Source organism: Gopherus evgoodei, chromosome 3, assembly GCF_007399415.2.
Source record: "Gopherus evgoodei ecotype Sinaloan lineage chromosome 3, rGopEvg1_v1.p, whole genome shotgun sequence".
NCBI classification, from domain to species: Eukaryota; Metazoa; Chordata; order Testudines; family Testudinidae; genus Gopherus; species Gopherus evgoodei.
Genome location: NC_044324.1, coordinates 64,867,482 through 64,891,433, shown reverse-complemented (window position 1 = coordinate 64,891,433; position 23,952 = coordinate 64,867,482). Strand labels below are relative to the sequence as shown.

The 23,952-nt window shown below is 41.3% G+C and overlaps 1 protein-coding gene across 1 annotated transcript in view; it reads right to left on the bottom strand.

Moving 5' to 3' along the window:
• COL19A1 (collagen type XIX alpha 1 chain) overlaps positions 1-23,952 on the bottom strand; it is a 237,489-nt gene that overhangs the window by 146,374 nt on the left and 67,163 nt on the right. The window contains exon 8 of the mRNA XM_030558321.1: positions 8,209-8,253. Coding sequence (XP_030414181.1) covers positions 8,209-8,253 — 45 coding nt within the window. The remainder of the gene's footprint in view (positions 1-8,208; positions 8,254-23,952) is intronic.

Sequence of the window (23,952 nt, the reverse complement as noted above, 5' to 3'; positions counted from 1 at the left end):
AAAATAAACTATATGAGGGAAAGCCAGCCCACCCCTCATTGTAGGTCTGTGCAGACCTTTAGAATGCACACTTTGACTTTCAAGTTTCCATATGAATTTTAATAGTGCATCCTGCCATGTTTTTAACATCATGTGTTTGACCAGTAAAGCCAGTTAAAGGGTACATTGGTAGAGAAGAGGAATGGCAATCACCAAATACTGAATTGCATTGTGACAAATGCCTAACCAGAAAGAGGCTTCATCTTCTGTTTATTCACCTTGTTATTTCTTTATGTATACAGTCTCTCTCACATTTGTGCAAGTCTCAGTGACTAAAAACAGAATCTAACTTGGGGCAAATGGATTTTTAACCAAAGAAACACAATGAATTCTTTCCAGCAAGGAATATTTTTAAGTTAGGATACTGACTGGAAGAAAAGGTTCAAGGTGAGGGATATTTCATTTTTAAAGCTTTTGATGTAAGAAGATTTTCCTCATAGAAAAATAGGCATCTTTAAGACAGAGGGGCAGTGTCATAAACAGATAGTTAAGGGTTAATGTCTCTTGAACCTGTAAAGGGTTAACAAACAGGGAACCAAACACCTGACCAGGGGACCAATCAGGAGACAAGATACTTTCAAATCTCAGTGGAGGGAAGCCTTTGTTTGTGTTTTTTGGGTTTGGCTTTGTTCTCTCTGGGTTCTGAGAGTAACCACATGTACTTACAGGCTCTAATTTTCTATTCAAGTAGTAAGCGCAAGTAGAAAGGCGGTTTAGTCTTTTTTAATTGGTTTTCTTTATTTGCAAATGTGTATCTGGCTGGTAGCGGTCTAATGTGTATTTGGCTGGAAGTATTTTAAATTGTATTTCTGCTGGAGGAGGCTTTTTCTCCAGTTTCTATAAGCTGACAGACCCTGTAACTTTTACCATCTAAAGTACAGAGACACCTTTTACTTTTTTCTTTCTTTTTATTAAAAGTTTTGCTTTTAAGACCTGTCTGATTTTTCCCCCTTGTTGAGGCTTAAGGGAATCGAGTCTGTACTTAACAGGGAAGGAGAAGGGAGGGGAAGGGTGGAATCCCTTTGTTTTAGATTCACGGAGCATGAATCTATCTCTCCAGGAGACCTAATTTCTCTGTGTTGTGATTCAAGGAGTTTGACTCACAATAATCTTCCAGGGTAACCCAGGGAGGGGAAAGCTGGGAAAGGCAACGGTGAGGAAAAGGATTTACTTTCCCTGTGTTAAGATCCAGGGGGTCTGGGTCTTGGGGGTCCCCAGGTTTTGGGGGGACCAGAGTGTATCAGGCACTGGAATTCCTGATTGGTGGCAGCTTATCAGATCTAAGTTGGTAATTAAGCTTAGAGGAATTCATGCTGGTACCCCAACTTTTGGACTCTAAGGTTCAGAGTGGGGAAAGATACCATGACAGGCAGATCCTCAGATTGTCCAGTTATGATAGCTCTATTGAAGTCAGTAGAGCAATGACACTTTCCAAACGGTGAGGATCTGCCCCTATTTTTTCTTTTATTTCTAATTTTCATGTACATTAGAAAAAATGTTAACTTATAGAATATAAAAATGGAAGATTTGGGGAAAGATATTTGCATTTCACTCCTCTGTCTTAGTTTATTCTACAAAAATAACTAGAAAATAAACTTTTTTGATGTAGTTACAGTCTAATTAAGTTCAAATTGCCCCATATCCTTTCCCAGGCAGGAGGGAGTACTGCCAAGTAGCCATTATAAAACTATGGCTTGAGAAAGAGAGCATGGTTTGGAAGATAATCTAGGGATGGCACTAAGGGAGTAGTTAGCTAAAATTTTGGTCAGTGAAAAAGGTACCATAGGAACTATTAATGTGCAGCATTTTAAAAAAAATCTGTACAGGATCTTTTATTATAGGATTAATTTCTAGGCCAAGAAATCAATATTTCCCCAGTTTTTAAATCAGAAATTGCAAAGATTTTATGAAAAATTTCCCACAGACGAGTTTAGAATTTGTTTTCTAGTACTTACTTTGATCCTACATATTAAGAACCTTAAAATATTTTAAAAAACTATTTTGAAACTTTTTAAAAGCCTTCTTGTATGATGGTTTTACAAGGTGAATGAGACCGAACTTCTTGTCATTTATGCTTTAAAGTAGGATTATATCAAGTAGATGTTAAAATAAAGTATCTTGAAAGAACAAAATTGTCTCACTCTTCTTCAGACTAATCCTATAAGAAATAAACTGAAGTGATAATGTAACTTTTACACACTATTTGGCTCAATGGCATGACAACAAAGTGAGTTTACAGGCTGATCTACGGCTTCATTGTGGTGCTGACAGGTTCACTGTATGTTAAAGAATAATACTTGCACTGCTCATAAAGCCAACAATCTCCAGTACTGATAACGATGCCCATAGCAATAGTATTAGAGGAATTGAAATGACAGCTCTGACCTTCTAGTTTCATGAAATGTGTCTTTCTTTGGATTACACTGTTTGCACAGAAGGGAACAAACAGCGCAGAATATTGAAGAACAACTTACTTCCATACATGGTATCCTTGTACATGAGATCAGTCCATTCCTCTTAGATGTACAGTTTATGTGGCTGCCACAGGCTGGATTCTGCAGCCTGCCAAGTTCACTTTGCACCATTTACACAACATGAAGTAAATTTAAAATAACCAGACATTTGCACTTCTCTGCATCTTCCTGGCCCAGCTCTCTCTTGGCTCCACTCTACAGTGTAAAGGGGAGCAGGGGCTGGGAACAGGAGGAGAAGGAGCATGACAGAATAAGGCTTTACTATACTTGATCCATTTCTGATGGATCTTCTACTAAGTGTAAATTAAAGCTGCCCCTTTCCACCCCATATCTTTAATTTGAGCAGGATCACGCCACTGAGAATAGTAGGAGTGTATTGGGCTTCCTGTTAGCTCCCACTCTCATTGTGCCCAAGCAGAGATTGGACCAACAAAGAATCAAGGCCAACAAGTTCATGCCTGATAAATTTAGAGATTGAAGACTGGGTCAGTTTTAAATGTTCATCTTTACAGACTTGCGTAGTCAGCATAAATGAAGTGTAAAATTTAGTTAATTCTCACACTGTAATATAAAGAATAGTGGTGTCATATTTGCTAAAAGTCACAGGTGCAGTTTTAAACAGTATAAAAACACACGCCATATTGTCTGAATTGACATTTAATTTTATGTGATAAATCCAGATGTGACAGTGATTTCTGCAGTAGTAAAATTAATTTTTCAGCATTACCATTATTTTAATTTAGCAACACTGCAATTTCAAACCTACTTGCTACTTACAAGTATTTAATAAAAAACACCCTCAACCTAATGTTGTGTAGCAAGTAAGCCATTACACGTATTACCATGGCATTTACACCTCATGACTATAAGCCATGAGTCACAGGTGTTAATACATTTATAAAGCTGCAGAATAGCAGCACTGGAGTAATGGGAAATTAATTCAGCTTTACTGTGCTTAATATTCATTTGCTTTGAAAAGAAAATGATTAATGATAGAACATCTCAGTTTTTGTTTTAGAAAGCCACTTTGTCCCTTATCCCCACAAATCACCAGATGTAGCTCTGAAGAGACTGAACCAGTTCAGTACATAAGGTTTGGGCAGGCACTGGGAAGGAAAGAAACTCTTCTCTTTACATTTTTCATTGTCATGTAAATAAAAAAAAAGAGAATCAAACAACACGTGACTGTTACAATAGGAGATGAAACCCCAAAAAACTGGGTAGTTGCTTCTATCCACAACAATGAAATGATATTTACTGTTTGCTGCCCACTTGATATTTTTGGATTTTCAAGACCTGAAAGTCAATAAGTTTGCTATGAAAGTCAAAGTTCAATAGATCATAAATTTGGGAGAAAAGTCCAATTTTTAGAAGAATACAGAAAACACTACTATTTACAAATACAAATAATTCCGGATGGAGGTTCAATAATTTACTATTCATTGTTCTTAAAGCAGGACTCATATGTTAAGGGATAAGTTTCTAGAAAATAAAATAAATAAAGAAAATAGGATATGCTAGTTACAAATTGTTCTTGTCCTTCTCACCTTCATATTTTCTTACATACTATCAAGAGGCCCTGAAATTACATTCTTTTCCAGTGTACTAACCACTTATCTTTCTTCATTTCAAATCCACTGGAAATCCCATTTCTTCTTTTCAGCCCTCAAATTCTAACTACATTAATATAATACTATTACAATTCACCCCCATTTGTTTATGAGCAAGAAAGCTCTAAGTTATCACCACACTCTGGTCTCACAGTGTGTGCTGTCCTTTATTGAGATTGTGAGCTTCTTTGGGTAAGGACTGTGTCTTTATTTGTGTTGTATATGGCATATACATAATACAAATTGTTTAAAAATCAGTGGTCCATAAACCATAATGTTACCTTTTGGGTAGCTAGACCTACGATAAATGCAGGATGTTTAACCTGCTCTGACTACTTGGCACTTGGCGTCTGTTAGAAATCAGATCCAACGCAATCAGAGCAGTGTTGTGTGATATACAAAAACACCACACCCCACAGGTTCAGGAATCTTTTGCCTACCAGTGATTGATCTCAGGTGAATTGCAAGTCATGTACTGAGGCTTAGGATACTGGAAGGAGACAATGTCCATTTGCCCTGTTAGCCAGAGAAAGAGCACTATGTCAGTAGCCCTCAGAAGAATAATAGAAATTGAAGGTGGAAAAAATAACCCAATCCACCTCAATCAGTATAAATTATTGCTTACACTCACTCTCTGTGCTTTGCCCAATCTAGTTTTAAATTGCTCAAGGTAAGAGTTCTTTATTTCCTTTGGAAAACTTCTCCATAGTCAAACAAACATTCTCCAACTACCATCTACGTATGCTGTAACTTCCCTTAAGTACAAAACATGCCTTCTGCATTTTGTTTAGAGCCAAGCACACCGTCAGCATTTAAACAGGGAATAAATTGAACAACTACTGGTTCTTATTAATTAATGTCTAAAGTGGCAAATTTAGACTTGCTGACTCAGTTTTCACAACAAAGAACTGTTACTATCAGGGAGTCCATGTTTTTAAAATGGTCACCTTAAAATAAAGGGAAGCTGAATAAAGAGTGGCAGCAGCAGCTGGAATCATGTCTCTATATCCAAAAGACTCAAGGAGATCATGGCACAGCTGCAAGGGAAATACTTATAAGTCAATAAGCACTTCAGAGCAGAAGAATGGGAAACATAATGAAATAACTGAGAACTCTCTGTAGAGTTAGAAAAAAATCTTAACGTCAACAAATCATATTTCAGAAAACAGATTGAATCATCTTAAACAACAATTTTTAATGATTACAGATGTTGATTGTAACTTCTGTTATTTATTACCATTACTGGACAATACAACATCCCTCTCTCTCTCTCTGTTCCTAAACAAACAACTTTAAATGTGACTAAAAATTTTCCTAATCTATAACACATTTTCTTTTAAAGCATTAACAGGGGAAAATTGACTGGTACTTTTGAAGAGGTATGGTAGCTGGTTACACCCCAGCCCTTAAAAAGAGCATAGCTCATAAGTAGTTTGTACTTTCCATAGCTCAGGAGCTATATCCTCCATTGTCTTCCTCCAACATGATTTTAAATTGGGCCATGTTAGGTACTTATATGTCCCTCATAACCACAGTACCAGAGCCCCACACAATCTTCAATGCATTTATTCCCACAAACATACTTGTGAGTTAGGGAAGTACTATTATCCCCCTTTTGCAGATGAGGAAGGAGGCAGAGAGAGACTAAGGCCTAGACCCACAAAAGGGACTTAGCCTTTGCCACGTTGAGCATCACAACACCTAACTTTCATGTGCCTAGAAAAAACACAGTAACACCACTACAATCCAAAAAGCCTGAGTTAGGCACCTACACTCCCTATACCATGAATGGAGTGAGATAGGTAGCTTAGAATGTCATCCACAAAGCCAGCATGACAGGAAGCTGCCTAAGTTAGCCAATGGGAAACCACAACAACTAGGGTGTGTACTAAGCCCTGCTCCTCTTTCAGAGGTAGATCCTGAAGTCTGGGCTGCAGGGAGGCACCTATCTCTGCTTGTGATTCACAAATCAGGGAAAGATAGGCATTTGTCTGCCTAAATCACGTGCAGGGCCAGATCCAATAGGCACATTCCCCACAAAATGGCTAGGGGGTGGGAGGAGGAAGGGAGAGGAGAAAGATATCACTTAAACCTTGTGCTCGCAGTACTCCCCTGAGATGTGGGAGAGTCCTAGTTTTCAAGTCCCGTCTCTGCCTGATGAGGAGAAGAGACTGAACAGGAATCTGCCACCACTCAGGTGAATGTTCTAACCACCAGGCTATAGAGTCATGCTAATTTTTTCTCTGACCCAAATAATATTCAATTATCCAATCATTTAATTAAAGCAGAACTACCTAAATAGGAGAGATTGAGGGAGCCCCACATCAAAATATCCCATAAGCAATGGGTAAAGCACTCACTTGAGAGATGGCCGATCTCTATTCAAATCCCTTCTCCTCAGACAGCAGGTGGGACTCCCCAGGTGAGTACCCTAACCACAAGGCTGAAGGTTATAAGGAAGGTCTGCCTCGAGCTTCCCACCCTTCACCCTCCCTAGCTCTTTTCTGTGGAGTTAGGTGGCCTCTGACAACCATCTTTCTCCTGGTTCATGAATTGCTCTGGGGCTCAAGTGGGAGATAGGTGCCTGGTGGTCTAGGGTGAGGTAGCAGTGTACATGCTCAGAGGTAGAAACATAAGCACTGAGGGAACTTTTACAGCAAAAACTTAAGCACTAAGCAAGGCGCCTATGGGTTCAATGGCAGCTAAGCAGAAGTTCTGTGGATAGCAGTGGTGCCTAAAAACAGGAGTCAGGTACTTAAGAACTTTTGTAGGTCCCACTCTAAGTAACTTGCCAAAGGCAACATAAGATGTCCATGACAGAACAAGACTTCCATCCAGGTTTTCAGTGGCCCAGGTAGTGTTCCAACCATTGGACCATCTTTCCACAGGATGTTAAGGAGTTTAGTTCCTTGGGTTAACATAGGTGTTGCTGCACTGTTTCTGACCACAGGTTATCTAAGATGGGAACATAACCATCTTCTGAAAGTTTTGCTCATGTTGTCTCCTGGTGCAGGGCATGTGGTTCTTTGTCAGGGAATCCACATTCCTTGGGAGTTTTTTGTGCCAGTTGTATGTCTAAGTAGATCCACAGGAGAATTTTCAAGGGGCTACACTTTGAGGAACAAGCTACTGTACTTGTGTTCTATTATGGGTTTCTGGTGTTGGGATTTGAATATGATAGTATACTTTGGTTAAGAGTGACTGATGTAACAAATATATTATTAATAGGAAAAAATGTAGCCTATAACCACACGTTCAGTACTTCTCTCACACAGTGAGTCAAATTCTGCAGTGGAAGAGCAAGAGAGGTGTAAATCAAATCCACATATGTAAGTAAACCCAAGCTGGGATTCTGCAATGGGAATTCAAAAAAGGCAGGCAGGTTTAAGTCTTGGATATAGTGGACTAAATTTTTACCTCAGTTACACTGGTAAGACTTCAGAAAGTCAATTCTGCCATTGGTTGTCCCCCAATGATTTCAGTATCAGTTGGATATAAAAGAGTAAAATTTGTCACCTGCTAAATGTTATGTAACTACATACAGTGATCTCCATTAAAAAGTCAGTTTACATCAATAGACGTCACATAGAAGAGATAATATAGTAAATGTTGATTTTTGCACACTCCTCCATAGTAATTACATAATTTTACACATTTGCAAATAGATTTGTAATTAAAATATATCTCCAAACTAATTATTTGTATTCTCACCAAGTAGGACATGCTATGTAAATAAAAAGCTGCAGTTACCATGGAAGTAAGGAATACAATCATGTTAGCACCCTGTAACTTGAAGCTTTACCAAGTATTTTTGTCATGCTAGACACTGTAGGATTAACATAAAATCTTATCTACATATACACATCCTAACACAACAGGCTGGGAACACTGAAAATATTTTATTATGTCTAATTAATATGAACCATATTGTTAAGTACTTATTCTACCATAGCAGAAAATAGACCTTTGTCTGTGAAAGAGCTAAGGACTTCAGAACTAGGCCCTATGTGAGGACAGAAGTTCTCTCAAGTATCATAGGTTGAAAACATTTAGCCACAAAAAACTGCACTAATGAAGTGATTTACCTTTTCACCTTCTTCACCTTTATTACCCTCAAAGCCACGTTCTCCCCGTTATGGGGGGAAAAAAAATCACAAGATTGATTTTTAAGCAAATGTCATATACATAAACCATCTACACTATTTCTATTGCATTTAGTTGTATTTCAGGTTAAAAATAAGGCTTGACAAGACTACACAGCTTGGATACTGAATATCTTGTCAGCACCTCAAAAGATCTGAAACTTATGTGAAAAACTGGAATGGTTTTCTATGGTTTTGACAGCTAACTCTGTTTATAGTCCATTGAGGTTAGTCCAGTCATCCCTGTCCAAGATACCAACCCTCTCATTCTGAAAATCAATGTTTTATTTATTTAATTTAAATTTATAAGTGTGACTTGCCAGGTGTCAAGATGCTGTTCAATCACTGTGTACACAAAGCTTATTCAACCAAGAAGACCTCTCTATGAAAAACATACAGAATGATTTGAGCTTTGTAGTATGTGCTGAAGGTCACTATATCCAAGCTCAGATGGATCCAAAGAGTATTGAATTCCTTATTTGAGTATCTTTCACCAAAAAAGACCAGTTACCATTTTCCTCCTATTTAAATTATGGAATTCTTATATCAAGCGCTGTACCTGAACATAACAGCTCTGGTCTCTAATATAGCCAAGATACAAACTAACATCTTTAATTTACCCAGATATTAATGTATATGTGACGGGTTCCCCCCAGGTTGCTGCCTAGAACTGAAGCGTGAAGGGTTTGGGCCATTTGGGGTGTTACCTTATGTGCTGGGATGCCACTGAGTCAGCCTATTCTGTCATCCTGGGTCCCTTTTACCTAGCCTTGCTGGGTTAGGTTCACAAGCCTCTTCCAGCCAAGCACACAGGCAGGGCCACACCCAGCTGTACAGAAAGACAGATCTGGAAAGATTCGGACTTCAGGGCTCACCTCAACACTGTTTCCCTTGAAGGGAGTGGGCACAAAACCCAAAAGGTTTTATGAAATTCGCCCCCTCCCTCAATGTGGAGGAAGATATGCACAACTTCTTCCCCCCACCCCACCCAGAAATTACTTAAGCTGGGTTATATTATAAACAAGAAATAAGTTTATTAACTACAAAAGGTGAATTAAGAGAATGTAAGAGATAACAGACAGAACAAAGAAGATTACTGACCAAATAAAGCAAAATACATAAGCTAAACTCAATATACTTAAGAAGAGATAGCTCAGTGGTTTGAGCATTGGCCTGCTAAACCCAGGGTTGTGAGTTCAATCCTTAAGGGGGCCATTTGGGGATTAATCCTGCTTTAAGCAGGGGGCCATTTGGGGACTGATCCTGCTTTAAGCAGGGGGCTGGACTAGATGATCTCCTGAGGTCCCTTCCAACCCTAATAAACTATGATTCTATGAAACAAGCTACAACATGTAAATTCTCACCCTAAATGCCATTTTAGGCAGGTTGCAAAGTTTCTGTGGTTCAGAGTTCTAGTTATATTCCTTTTGAGACTGGATTTCTGTCTCAATCTGGACTCCCCCCTTGTCTTCCCTTCAGGTGGCTTTAGCAGTCTTTTTTCTTGGGCAGACTGGCCATGTAGAGGAGGAGTCCCGTTTGTTTTCCTCTCCACCCTTAAATAGGATTTACATAAGGTGGGAATCCCTTGTTCCCAAACTTTACCCGCTCCCCTTCCCTTCTTGTGAAAAGTTACAAGAAGTCCCAGGTAAGTTTAGTATCAGGTGACAAGACCACCTGACTCTGTAGTACAGGGATCGGCAACTTTTGGCACGCAGCCTGCCAGGGCGGACTGGTTTGGTGGGCTGGGCTGGTTTGTTTACCTGCCACGTCCGCAGGTTCGGCTGATCGCAGCTCCCACTGGCCGCAGTTCGCTGCTCCACGCCAATGGGGGTGGTGGGAAGTGGCACCTAGCACATCCCACTGCCCACACCACTTACCGCAGCCCTCATTGGCCTGGGACGGCGAACTATGGCCAATGGGAGCCACGATTAGCTGAGCATGAGGATGCGGCAGGTAAACAAACCGGCCCAGCCCGCCAGGGTGTTTACCCTGGCAAGTCGTGTGCCAAAAGTTGCCAATCCCCTGCTGTAGTATTACAGCATTAATGAGTTAGTGGCATAATTGAGCATCTGCAGGAAGGCCAAGCCTTTTCACAGTTCATTGTCCTTGCCGATGGGCCATCATCCCTGTCTGGCTTTTCCACTGTTGTACCTGAAGTGTTAGCAGTGGGTGTCACCCAAAGTAGCATAGATTCATAGACTCTAGGACTGGAAGGGACCTCGAGAGGTCATCGAGTCCAGTCCCCTGCCCTCATGGCAGGTCCAAATACGTTTAGAGCATCCCTGATAGACATTTATCTAACCTACTCTTAATATCTCCAGAGATGGAGATTCCACAACCTCCCTAGGCAATTTATTCCAGTGTTTAACTACCCTGACAGTTGGGAACTTTTTCCTAATGTCCAACCTAAATCTCCCTGTCATAAACAGATAGTTAAGGGTTAACGTCTCTTTCACCTGAAAATAAGTATCTGAAGCGCCTGACCAGAGGACCAATCAGGAAACAGGATTTTTTCAACTCTGGGTGGAGGGAAGTTGTGTGTGAGTCCTTTGTTCTTTGTCTTCTGCCTGTATGCTCTCTCGGAGGAGAAGTGATTTCTGTTTCCTGCTTTCTAATCTTCTGTTTCCTAGTTGTAAGTACCAAAGATCAGATAGGGATTTATATGTTCTTTTGTATTTACATGTCTATAGTTGCTGGAGTGCTTTAAATTGTATTCTTTTTTGAATAAGGCTGTTTATTCATATTTCTTTTAAGCAATTGACCCTGTATTTGTCACCTTAATACAGAGAGACCATTTGTATGTATTTTTCTTTCTTTTTATATAAAGCTCTCTTTTAAGACCTGTTGGAGTTTTTCTTTAGTGGGGAACTCCAGGGAATTGAGTCTGCAGCACCAGGGAACTGGTGGGAGGAAGAAGTCAGGGGGAAATCTGTGTGTGTTAGATTTACTAGCCTGACTTTGCATTCCCTCTGGGTGAAGAGGGAAGCACTTCTGTTTTGCAGGACTGGAAATAGAGAGGGTGGACTCCCTCTGTTTAGATTCACGGAGTTTGCTTCTGTGTATCTCTCCAGGAACACCTGGAGGGGGGAAGGGAAAAGGTTTATTTCCCTTTGTTGTGAGACTCAAGGGATTTGGGTCTTGGGGTCCCCAGGGAAGGTTTTTGGGGGGACCAGAGTGCCCCAACACACACTAATTTTTTGGGTGGTGGCAGCAGTACCAGGTCCAAACTGGTACCTAAGCTTGGAGGTTTTCATGCTAACCCCCATATTTTGGACGCTAAGGTCCAAATCTGGGACTAGGTTGATGACATGAGTGGCAGTGGTGAGACAGAATCCAGAAGCCAGTAGGAATATTATATTTTTCTTTTCTCTGCTAGGGGCTTTTTAGCAGAGAGAAACAGTTTGGTTTTAAAAAGGAACCAGAGAGAATTTTTTTTTCTGCTCTCTCTGGCAGCTGTGGCTTGCATATTAAGCAAGCAACCATTAAGAGACTGTTAAGGGTCTTTTGTCACACAATAGCACTCCCATTAGGAGGCAAATACCAGCACTATATACATGCAAATAAAGTGGTTTTTCTGGTTTACTTTACATTGAAAAAATTAGCTAGGAAGAAAGGGAAAAAGGCACTGTTGCTAGGCAGACTCCAGGAGGCAACAGAGCCTTCAGTTCAGAAAATAAACACCAGAGGGCACCCCAACACAAGAAAACAGGAACCATGCCTAACAAGACAGAAATGGAGGCCGAAGAACAAATCAAAGACGCCAAGCACAGGCGAGAGATTGGAAAAAAACAAACAGGAACTAGAAATAAAACAAAAAAAAATGGAAATGAAAGAAAGAGAAACACAGATCGAACAGGCAGCCCTTAAAAGAGAACAAGAAGCCAAAAATGCAGCCCACCACAGAAAACTAGAAAAAGAAGAGGTGGCCCACCGCCAACACTCCCTTGCTGCAGTTTAAGCCCATTGCTTCTTGTTCTATCATTAGAGGCTAAGGTGAACAAGTTTTCTCACTCCTTCTGATGACACCCTTTTAGATACCTGAAAACTGCTATCATGTCCCCTCTCAGTCTTCTCTTTTCAAAACTAAACAAACCCAATTCTTTCAGCCTTCCTTCATAGGTCATGTTCTCAAGACCTTTAATCATTCTTGTTGCTCTTCTCTGGACCCTCTCCAATTTCTCCACATCTTTCTTGAAATGCGGTGCCCAGAACTAGACACAATACTCCAGTTCAGGCCTAACCAGCGCAGAGTAGAGCAGAAGAATGACTTCTCGTGTCTTGTTTACAACACACCTGTTAATTCATCCCAGAATCACGTTTGCTTTTTTTGCAACAGTATCACACTGTTGACTCATATTTAGCTTGTGGTCCACTATGACTCCTAGATCTCTTTCTGCCATCCTCCTTCCTAGATAGTCTCTTCCCATTCTGTATGTGTGAAACTGATTGTTCCTTCCTAAGTGGAGCATTTTGCATTTGTCTTTATTGAACTTCATCCGGTTTACTTCAGACAATTTCTCCAATTTGTCCAGATCATTTTTAATTTTGACCCTGAAGCAGTTGCAATCCCTCCCAGTTTGGTGTCGTCTGCAAACTTAATAAGCGTACTTTCTATGCCAACATCTAAGTCGTTGATGAAGATATTGAACAGAGCCGGTCCCAGAACAGACCCCTGTGGAACCCCACTTGTTATATCTTTCCAGCAGGATTGGAAGCCATTAATAACTACTCATTGAGTACGGTTATCCAGCCAGTTATGCACCCACCTTATAGTAGCCCCATCTAAATTGTATTTGCCTAGTTTATCGATAAGGATATCATGCGAGACCGTATCAAATGCCTTACTAAAGTCTAGGTATACCACACCTACCGCTTCTCCCTTATCCACAAGACTTGTTATCCTATCAAAGAAAGCTATCAGATTGGTTTGACATGATTTGTTCTTTACAAATGCATGCTGGCTATTCCCTATCACCTTACCACCTTCCAAGCATAGTTGAAATACAGATGCATAGTTAATATTCCTAACTTCAGAAATATAAATGATACAGGTATAGAAACTGGATAATCACATTCAGTAAATTATAACCTTTCCAATGATATCTTACAAGACCTATCTTGCATAAAGTACATCTTGGTTATGTCATATTCATATCAAAGATATTTTCATGAAGAATATGAAGTGAAATGTCACATGGGCTCCCACTGAGCCCCCTGACCCACCAGCCTGGGCTCCCACTCACCCTGTAATGCTGTGACAAGTTGCAGACACACTCCTGGTCTCTCACTTTCCCCAGCACACAGGTAGAGATACACCCAGCTGTCACAACATGCAGACTGCTTTCTGACCAGCCTCTGCATAGGAAGGCTATACAACTAGGGCACTTACCAGATTCTCAGGTGCACACCACCGCACACCTCTTTCAGACACACACCTCTGTGCTCTCTAGAGTGGGATCGATCCCCTGTTGAGCTGTGGCTCATAGCTAACAGCCAGAACAGTCCTTTTGCTAGTAGGCACTATGCCCTCCCTCTCTGAATTGGGCATGCCTCCAGTTGCAGAGTTCATGGAACCCTCACCCACCTCAGTGGTCTCTAGGATTCCACCCCACACCTCTGGGCTTCCCTTTAGGACATATCTTCCTATGTATTCTAGAGTGAGGTCTGTCCCTTGCTCAACTGCAATCTGCTGGTAGCCACCAAGCTGGACAGTCTTCTCACTGACAGGCAATACATTTTTCTCCCCCTCTGAGGAAAAGCTGCTTTTAGCCACTGGGCACTAGGAGCTGGTCTCAATCACACCCACCCCTGTTAGCAGACTGTTTTCCACTGCTTCAGAGGAATTAATGAAATACTCTCCTATTCCCATAGCAGTTCCTGAGACTTCACCCTTTCCCTCTGGGGTTTCAGCACAATATTGCTCCTTGCTACTGACAGACCCCTTGACAGCCTGAGTGATATTGAAAAAGTCATTGCCAAGTAACAGTTGTGTTGGGTTACCACGTACTACAGCCACAGTTAATTCAGCTTCCAAACCCCAGTTTCTATGTGCACTTCAGCCAATGGCACAAGGATTTTGTGACCTCCTACTAACAAAGTCTCTGCCATCTGCCCTGGCAGTCTTTCTCCTGAACAAGTTCTCTTCTGACCACAGAAATGTCTGCACCTGTATCCCTCCACCCAAGTTGTTCCTTACCATTAATTCTGACAGTTTTTATGGTGTTTCCTGCCTGGCTGTGCAGAGGCTACTTTTACAAACCTAGTATGATAAGTGGCAATTGCCTGAGGTGCCTCTGTGCTCTTGGTAGCAGCGTTCCCATGAGTTGCTTGCCCTGTGCTGAGTGGGAACAGGTAGCATTTATTCCTAAGGTGCTCAGTGGAATTAAAATAATAATAGCACCTTCCAGGCTCTTCTGTTTTTACAGGGGACTTGGGGCAACGACAAGAGGAATGGACTTGGGGAGATGAACATCCATCCTCCCTTCCACCCTCCCTTTCCCCAGGAGGGAAACAGAACCCTATTTCCCTGAAACCTAAACCCCTCTGCCTGTGATTTATTTCTAATAGATACTTGGATTTGTTCAAATTGATCAGCTAGAGTAGCATATTCATCAACAGTCTTTACCTTTTTATCCCACAAACACTGTTTTACATCATCATTACATAAATTCAGGAAATGTTCCTGAGAAACAAGATCACACATTTCTTCAAAGCCTGTAATACCTTTTCCCCTTACCCATTTATTCATCAAATCCCTTATCTGGATTACATATGACACGTTTCTCATTCCAGCACCTCTCTTAAGGCTTCTAAATTTTACTCTATTACACCTGAAACAATCTTAAATGGTTTTAAAACCATTTCTTTAAATTTACCATATTCTGAAGCATCTCCAATTGGCATCTTATTGAATATATCCAGAGCTCTCCCAGACAACTTGGCAACCAAAGTGGTCATCTTTTGGTCTTCAGGAATCTCATGGAGTACACACAGCCTCTCAAAAGGTGATGAAATATTCAGCAATGTCCCCCGTCTTGTTGTACGCAGGACACGATCGTTCCCATTTGTGAATTTTTGGAGAACTGTGGGGCGGGTGCTGGTTCGGCTTCTTTATCAAATCCAGTTTACGCTTCCTCTCTTTTTCCCTCTCCTCCAGGCCTCCATTTCTTTGTCTTGCAGTTCCAAGGCTCTCTGGTGTGCAGCTTTTTGCTTGGCCTCTTCTGCTTGTGTGGTTCTCTGCTGTGCAGCTTCTTGTTCATTAATCTTCATTTGTTTTAATTCCATTTGTCTTCTGTGCTCCTTCTCCCTCTCTTCTGCCTGCAATCTGCCATGCTCCAGCTTCTTGCTAGGTTCACTTATTTTCCTGTTTTTTGTCCATACTTCCCTTGCTCAAAATAAGCAAACACAAAATAACAAAACTGATAATTACTTTGACTGAGCTCTAGCCACCACACTTAAAACTCATTTAAAATCACCACCAGTGTTTCAGGAGCAACAAGCTGTGCATATGACCCTGCACCACTGTGAGGGTTTCCCCCCAGGATGCTACCTGCAACTGGGGTACCACTGAGCCACCTGACGTACCAGCCTGGGCTGCCACTCACACCGCAATGCTGTGACTAGCTGCAGACATGCTCCTGACTCACACTTTCAACAGTCCACGGATAGGGACACACTGAGCTGTAATAACATGCAGACAGGCTTTCTGACAAGCCCCAGCATCAGAAGACTACTCAGCTAGGGCACTTACCAGCTTTCCATGTGCACACCCCCCATTCCCAAAATTATACTGTCTTGCACTGCACAGAGAACTGCATAGCCTAAGTTCACAGAATTTACCCTCTCCCTCAATGTGGAGAAAGACATGCAACAGCTTTCTGCCCCAAACATGATTTCCACACACTGGTTTTAGACAAAAGAAAACCAAGTTTATTAACTACAAAAAAAATAGGTTTTAAGTGATTATAAGAGATAGCAAACAGATCAAAGCAGAATACTTCGCAAATAAACAAAACCACAATCTAAGTTTAATATACTAAAGAGATTGGATACGAGTAGCAAATTCTCATCCTAAATGATGATTTAAACCATCTGCAGAGATTCTTAAAGAGCAAGCTGCATTGCTTGCAGATTAAAACCCCAGGTACTCCTTTCACAAGCTGGAAATCCCTCTAGCCTGGGTTCAGCCCTTCCCCCAGTTCAGTCCTTCTTCCTCTGGTATTTTCAGGAGTTTCCTTGGGTGACGCATCAGTGAAGAACCACGATGTCACTTCCCTGCTTTAAATAGTTTTTGCATATGGCAGGAACCCTTTGTCTCCAGGCTTGGTTCCCACACCTTTTAGTGGAAAAACACTGGTATTCCAAGATGGAGTCCAGTACCAGGTGACTTGGTCACATGACCCTGTAGGGTCACAGTAGACATAACTCCTGTTTTTAGCGTCCTCAGGAAGGCTCCTCATTGGGAGATTAGTTTCTTCTAGAACCTATTATTCTTCCTAATGGCCCTTCCCAGCCAGCCATCTAGACTGATTGCATTCTGCCTAATGGGTGTTCCCCAGGTGTAAACACATTTTAATAGATGTATAGACAATATTCCTAACTTCAGATACCAAAATGATACTTGTATACAAATATGATAATCAGATTCAGTGAATCATAACCTTTTCAAGGATATTGGACATGATCTATCTTGCACAAAATACATCATACTTATGAAATAATCATATCATAATGATATTACTATAGAATATGGGATGCAATGCCACAACATACACCCTGTTTAATGAGAAATGCAATCAAAGTTCTATTCCTTCAAGTATAGGAACAGGCAAACTACCTAATCCAAACACAGATTCCATACTCCACATCCCTCAAAACCATCTAGCAGGAGGTGGTTCTCATTTCATCTTTCTTTCTTAGCACCCACATCCAAAGCATTGATATGGCATATATGAAGTCTATAGGTCTGGAGATCAAGAAAATGGAAAATCTCCCAAATCCCAGAATATAGTATTTCTCTCACTTAACTGCAAAAATTCTCCATTATGATTTTGTAATCCTCTCTCCCCTTCTAACTTCACCTTTTGAAGAATTCCATTCCCTTATATAGCAGCCTAAAATTTAAATAAGGGTAGGTGAAACAGTATGCTACAACATGCAAGCTTCCTATTTATAGTATGTTGCCAAATAATTCAGTTGACACAGCATCATGAGCTTCATCTGAGAATCAAGCTCAAAGTTTTGAGATGCACAGATTCATATACTAGCAAATAGTTCAGGGCTTTCCAGCAGCTGTTTGTGGTGGCTGCATTATGCTTACTGTTTTGGCTGATGTGGTTGGTGAAGTCAACAGCTTATATGTCAGTTTTAGTAGTATGCCTAAGATAAAGTATGTAGAACTTAGTCCAGCTATGATAGCAGCCCGTGCTTTTCTGTTGGAAAATGTGCATGTGGTGTTTGTTAAAAAATTTAGAAATGTTTCTTCACTTTTATTTCTCTGAAATAAATTCTGATATATATGTCCCATTATGCATCTTTGATATATTCCTACAAAAAAGGCATTTCCTCCATTTAGCTTCATCAGATGTAAGGTTGCAAATCTTTTGTGACTGTGAAAACAAGATGTCAAATTAGTCATATAAGTTCCCAAAACAAACTAGATACTTGTGCAAATAAAGTGTGGGTAGGTGTTCTGCTGGAAGAGCAGCTCTTCCAGTAGAAATTGAACTAATTCTCAGTTTTCCCTACGGCTAGAATCTGAGCTCTTAGATTTTAATCAAACATCTATGATGCTACTATTGTTATTTATTTCCAATATCATCTCTGGTGCACTATGTGTTTTCCAAACATTTGTGAAAACAATCTCCATCCACAGGAGCCTACAGTTAAACAAACAAAGACAACAGGTAAGGGAAAAGTGGATTAAAAAATATAAATAAATAGGATAGGAAAGTTATGCCCAATTTACTCAAGCATGAAAGCATCCAACAGCAATTTTCTTGAAGGCAAAAAAGCTGAGTATCATGAAATGTGTAGACAGACAATGATAAGTGGAAGTAAACCACATAACAGTTCTGGGTTCATCATGCATTTATTCCCCACTGTGATTATTAACTGCCTACAATGTGTTTTTCTTAGCAACAGTAGATGTAGAGATGTTCATGCAAATGAACATTTGCAGGAAATCTAAAAGACTCTCTCCTTTCTTTCCACACTCAGACTCCTTTAAATATGTAGCCCTGTTCTTTCAACGGGAGTTTTAATAGTGCTATGTTAGTGGAATAATTTGCTATTTCTAGTTTTTAAAGCTTGGTCTATACACAGAGTTGAACTGAAATAACTAAAGGAGTGATTTTATATCATTTTAGTAAAACCAATGCAATTTTCTGCATACACACTCTGATATCCATTTAAGCCAGGCTTATTGCAGGCGCAAGATAAACAAATATAAACAAGCCCACATACAAAGTTGCACTGGTTTAACCAAACCAGTTTAGTTTACCCCTAAAGCACATGTTCCAAAATGGTAGCCTACACAGGAGCACACCTACCACAGGACCGGAAGAAGCCATTTCTGAACTGGTTTGGACTACATCTGTCAGTAAAAGATACTACAAAATATATACATATTGCACACAAAAAGCAACATGAAGAGAATTATTAAGGCTGGGAGGTCTGCTGCCACCACTGATAATAAGAAACGTAGGGTAGTGGTGGTTGGAGACTCTTTGCTGAGGGGGACGGAGACACCCATCTGTCGCCCTGACCGTTCATCCCGGGAGGTATGCTGCCTGCCAGGGGCCCGTATCCGAGATGTTATAGAGGCATTGCCTAGGATTATCCAGCCTTCTGACTACTACCCCATGCTACTCATCCATGTGGGCACAAATGATACTGTGAGGTGTGACACTGAGCAGATCAAGAGTGACTACAGGGCTCTGGGAGTACGGGTTAAGAAGTCTGGAGCGCAGGTGGTATTCTCTTCGATTCTTCCTGTCGAAGGTAGGGGCCCGGGCAGAGACAGATGCATCGTGGAGGTGAATGCCTGGCTCTGCGAAGATGGTGTCGCAGGGAGGGCTTTGGCTTCCTCGACCACGGGATGCGCTATTCAAGGAAGGACTGCTAGGCACAGATGGCGTTCACCTTTCGAGGGAGGGAAAGGCCTATTTGCGCACAGACTGGCTAACCTAGTAAGGAGAGCTCTTTAAACTAGGTTTGATGGGGACAGGTGATCAAACCCCACAGGTAAGTGGGGAACAAGACCTGGGAGATGAGTCAGAAACAGGAGGGAGCATGCGCTATAATAGCAGAGAGAAAGGAGGGTCAGGGCAAAGCTGGGAGGCAAGATCAAACCAGTATCTTAGATGCCTATATACAAATGCCAGAAGTAGTGGTATAAGCAGGAAGAACTGGAAGTGCTAATAAATAAATACAACTATGACATTATTGGCATTACTGAAACTTGGTGGGATAATACACACGACTGGAATGTTGGTGTGGATGGGTATAGTTTGCTCAGGAAGGATAGACAGGGGAAAAGGGAGAAGGTGTTGCTTTATATATTAAAAATGTACACACTTGGACTGAGGTGGAGATGGACATAGGAGATGGAAGTGTTGAGAGTCTCTGGGTTAGGCTAAAAGGGGTAAAAAACACGGGTGATGTCATGCTGGGAGTCTACAACAGGCCACTTAATCAGGTGGAAGAGGTGGATGAGGCTTTTTTCAAACAACTAACAAAATCATCCAAAGCCCAAGATTTGGTGGTGATGGGGGACTTCAACTATCCAGATATATGTTGGGAAAATAACACCGCGGGGCACAGACTATCCAATAAGTTCCTGGACTGCATTGCAGACAACTTTTTATTTCAGAAAGCTGAAAAAGCTACTAGGTGGGAAGCTGTTCTAGACTTGATTTTAACAAATAGGAGGAACTCGTGAGAATTTGAAAGGAGAAGGAAGCTTGGGTGAAAGTGATCATGAAATCAAGAGTTTGCAATTCTAAGAAGGGTGTAGAAGGAGTACAGCAAAATAGAGACAATGGATTTCAGGAAGGCGGATTTTGGTAAGCTCAGAGAGCTGATAGGTAAGATCCCATGGGAATCAAGACTGAGGGGAAAAACAACTGAGGAGAGTGGCAGTTTTCAAAGGGACCTATTAAGGGCCCAAAGCAAGCTATTCCGATGGTTAGGAAAGATAGAAAATGTGGCAAAAGACCACCTTGGCTTAACCACGAGATCTTGCTGGACCTACAAAATAAAAAGGCGTCATATAAAAAATGGAAACTAGTCAGATTACAAAGGCGAATATAGGCAAAAAACACAGGAATGCAAGGCAAGATTAGAAAGGCAAAGGCACAAAATGAGCTCAAATCAGCTTATGGGAATAAAGGGAAACAAGAAGACTTTTTATCATACATTAGAAGCAAGAGGAAGACCAAGGACAGGGTAGGCCCACTGCTCAGTGAGGAGGGGAAACAGTAACGGGAGACTTGGAAATGGCAGAGATGCTTAATGACTTCTTTGTTTCGGTCTTCACTGAGAAGTCTGAAGGAATGTCTAATATAGTGAATGCTTATGGGAAGAGGGTAGGTTAGAAGATAAAATAAAAAAAGAGCAAGTAAAAAATCACTTAGAAAAGTTAGATGCCTGCAAGTCACCAGGGGCCTGATGAAATGCATCCTAGAATACTCAAGGAGTTAATAGAGGAGGTATCTGAGCCTCTAGCTATTATCTTTGGGAAATCATGGGGAGCGGGGGAGATTCCAGAAGGACTGGAAGGGGCAAATATAGTGCCCATCTATAAAAAGGGAAATAAAAACAACCCAGGAAACTACAGACCAATTAGTTTAACTTCTGTGCCAGGGAAGATAATGGAGCAAGGTAATTCAAAGAAATCCTCTGCAAACACTTGGAAGGTGGTAAGGTGATAGGGAATAGCCAGCATGGATTTGTAAAGAACAAATCGTGTCAAACTAATCTGATAGCATTCTTTGATAGGATAACGAGCCTTGTGGATAAGGGAGAAGCGGTGGATGTGATATACCTAGACTTTAGTAAGGCATTTGATACGGTCTCACATGATATTCTTATAGATAAACTAGGAAAGTACAATTTAGATGGGGCTACTATAAGGTGGGTGCATAACTGGCTGGATAATCGTACTCAGAGAGTAGTTATTAATGGTTCCCAATCCTGCTGGAAAGGTATAACATGTGGGGTACCGCAGGGGTCTGTTTTGGGACCGGCTCTGTTCAATATCTTCATCAACGATTTAGATGTTGGCATAGAAAGTACGCTTATTAAGTTTGCAGATGATACCAAACTGGGAGGGATTGCAACTGCTTTGGAGGACAGGGTCAAAATTAAAAATGATCTGGACAAATTGGAGAAATGGTCTGAGGTAAACAGGATGAAGTTCAATAAAGATAAATGCAAAGTGCTCCACTTAGGTAGGAACAATCAGTTTCACACAGACAGAATGGGAAAAGACTGTCTAGGAAGGAGGATGGCAGAAAGAGATTTAGGGGTCATAGTGGACCACAAGCTTAATATGAGTCAACAGTGTGATACTGTTGCAAAAAAAAAAAAAAAACGTGATTCTGGGATGCATTAACAGGTGTGTTGTAAACAAGACACGAGAAGTCATTCTGCCGCTTTACTCTGCGCTGGTTAGGCCTCAACTGGAGTATTGTGTCCAGTTCTGGGCACCGCAATTCAAGAAAGATGTGGAGAAATTGGAGAGGGTCCAGAGAAGAGCAACAAGAATGATTAAAGGTCTTGAGAACATGACCTATGAAGGATGGCTGAAAGAATTGGGTTTGTTTAGTTTTGAAAAGAGAAGACTGAGAGGGGACATGATAGCAATTTTCAGGTATCTAAAAGGGTGTCATCAGGAGGAGGGAGAAAACTTGTTCACCTTAGCCTCCAATGATAGAAGAAGCAGCGATGGGCTTAAACTGCAGCAAGGGAGATTTAGGTTGGACATCAGGAAAAAGTTCCTAACTGTCAGGGTAGTTAAACACTAGAATAGATTGCCTCGGGAAGTTGTGGAATCTCCATCTCTGGAGATATTTAAGAGTAGGTTAGATAAATGTCTCTTAGGGATGGTCTGGACAGTATTTGGTCCTGCCATGAGGGCAAGAGACTGGACTCGATGACCTCTCGAGGTCCCTTCCAGTCCTACAGTCTATGAGTCTGAGTCTATGAGTCTATAAGGTTGCAAAGTAAAGCACTTAGGAAATCTTAATTTAGCCTTAATGTAGCATACACCTTTAATTACATAATTATATACCATTTTTATCCACAGAATAAAATGTCTTGTTTCATTCAATGCTCAGGAAGGACAGTGCCCACTCAGTGAGCAATTATTCAATATTTTATTTTATCACCACTAGTCAGTAGTGCCCTATATCTTATTCGCCGCACAATTTTCAAACCCTGCATTGAAGAATTTGTTTCCTTGTGAGCTTTCCTAAAGCATTCATCACTATTGTAACAGTGCTTCACACACAAATAATTATCATCACAATACCGCCGTGGCATGACAGGGTTGCATTATCCCCAATTTACAGCTGGACAGTTGAGACGCAGAGAGAGTAAGGTCAAAAGTTGCCACTAATTTTGGGTGCCCAATGTGAGACAACTAGAGCCTGATTTTTCAGAGTATTTAGGATTATATCGTACTTTATGTATTTGAAGCAAAGCTCCCATTAATTTCAGTTGCAGCCTTGAGTGCTCAGCCAATCTGCGAATTATCCCAGGGTCGCAAGTCAGGCACTCAGACAATGAGGAACACACAACTACTGACCATCTGTGGAAAGTTTAAATGAGGTGTCTAGCATCACATAGGAACTCTTTGGCAGAGGCAAGTACAGAATCCAATGTTCTGTGCCCATGCGACTTCCCATACAAGTCAGAACACCCTCAGGAGATAACTAGCCTAAACTGGGGGCTGAACCGGTCCTGTCCTTACACTGCCCCAGCTTGAGCTGTCCCTTGGGTAGGGCAAATCAGGGAAACCTTCCCAGACCCCGTGCTTTGGGGGTCCCCACACTTCGATCAAATTGGGACTGTCCTGATATTTAGCCCTTTGTCCCATTTCCCGACCAATGTATGATCCGGACACCATTTGTCCCAATAATCAAATGAGGAGGCAGGGGGAAAAGTGAGATGGGACGTGGGTGGGCGAGCAGGGTGAGGAACTGAACAGCAGGCGGGAGGGAGGTGAGGAAGCAGGCTGGTGGGCAGATGGTGAGGAGGAGAGTGGCAGTTGGGTTGACGGAGGGGGCATGCCAAACGGATGGCAAGGAGACTAGCAAGTAGGCAAGTGGTAGGCATATGGCAAGGAAGAGAGTAGCAGGCGGGTGGTGGTGGGAGGTGAGGAAGTGAGCAGTGGCCGGGCGGGCAGAACCCACCATCAGCATGGATGCATATCTTCTGGAATGGTGGTTGAAGCACTAAAGATTCATATGTCTTTTCATGCATCTGGCACGTAAATATCTAGCGATGACGGCTACAACAATGCCATGTGAACGCCTGTTCTCACTTTCAGGTGACATTGTAAACAAGAAACGGGCAGCATTATCTCCTGCAAATTGTAACCAAACATGTTTGTCTGAGTGATTGGCTGAAGTAGGACTGAGTAGACTTGTAGCTTCTAAAGTTTTATATTGTTTTAATTTTGAA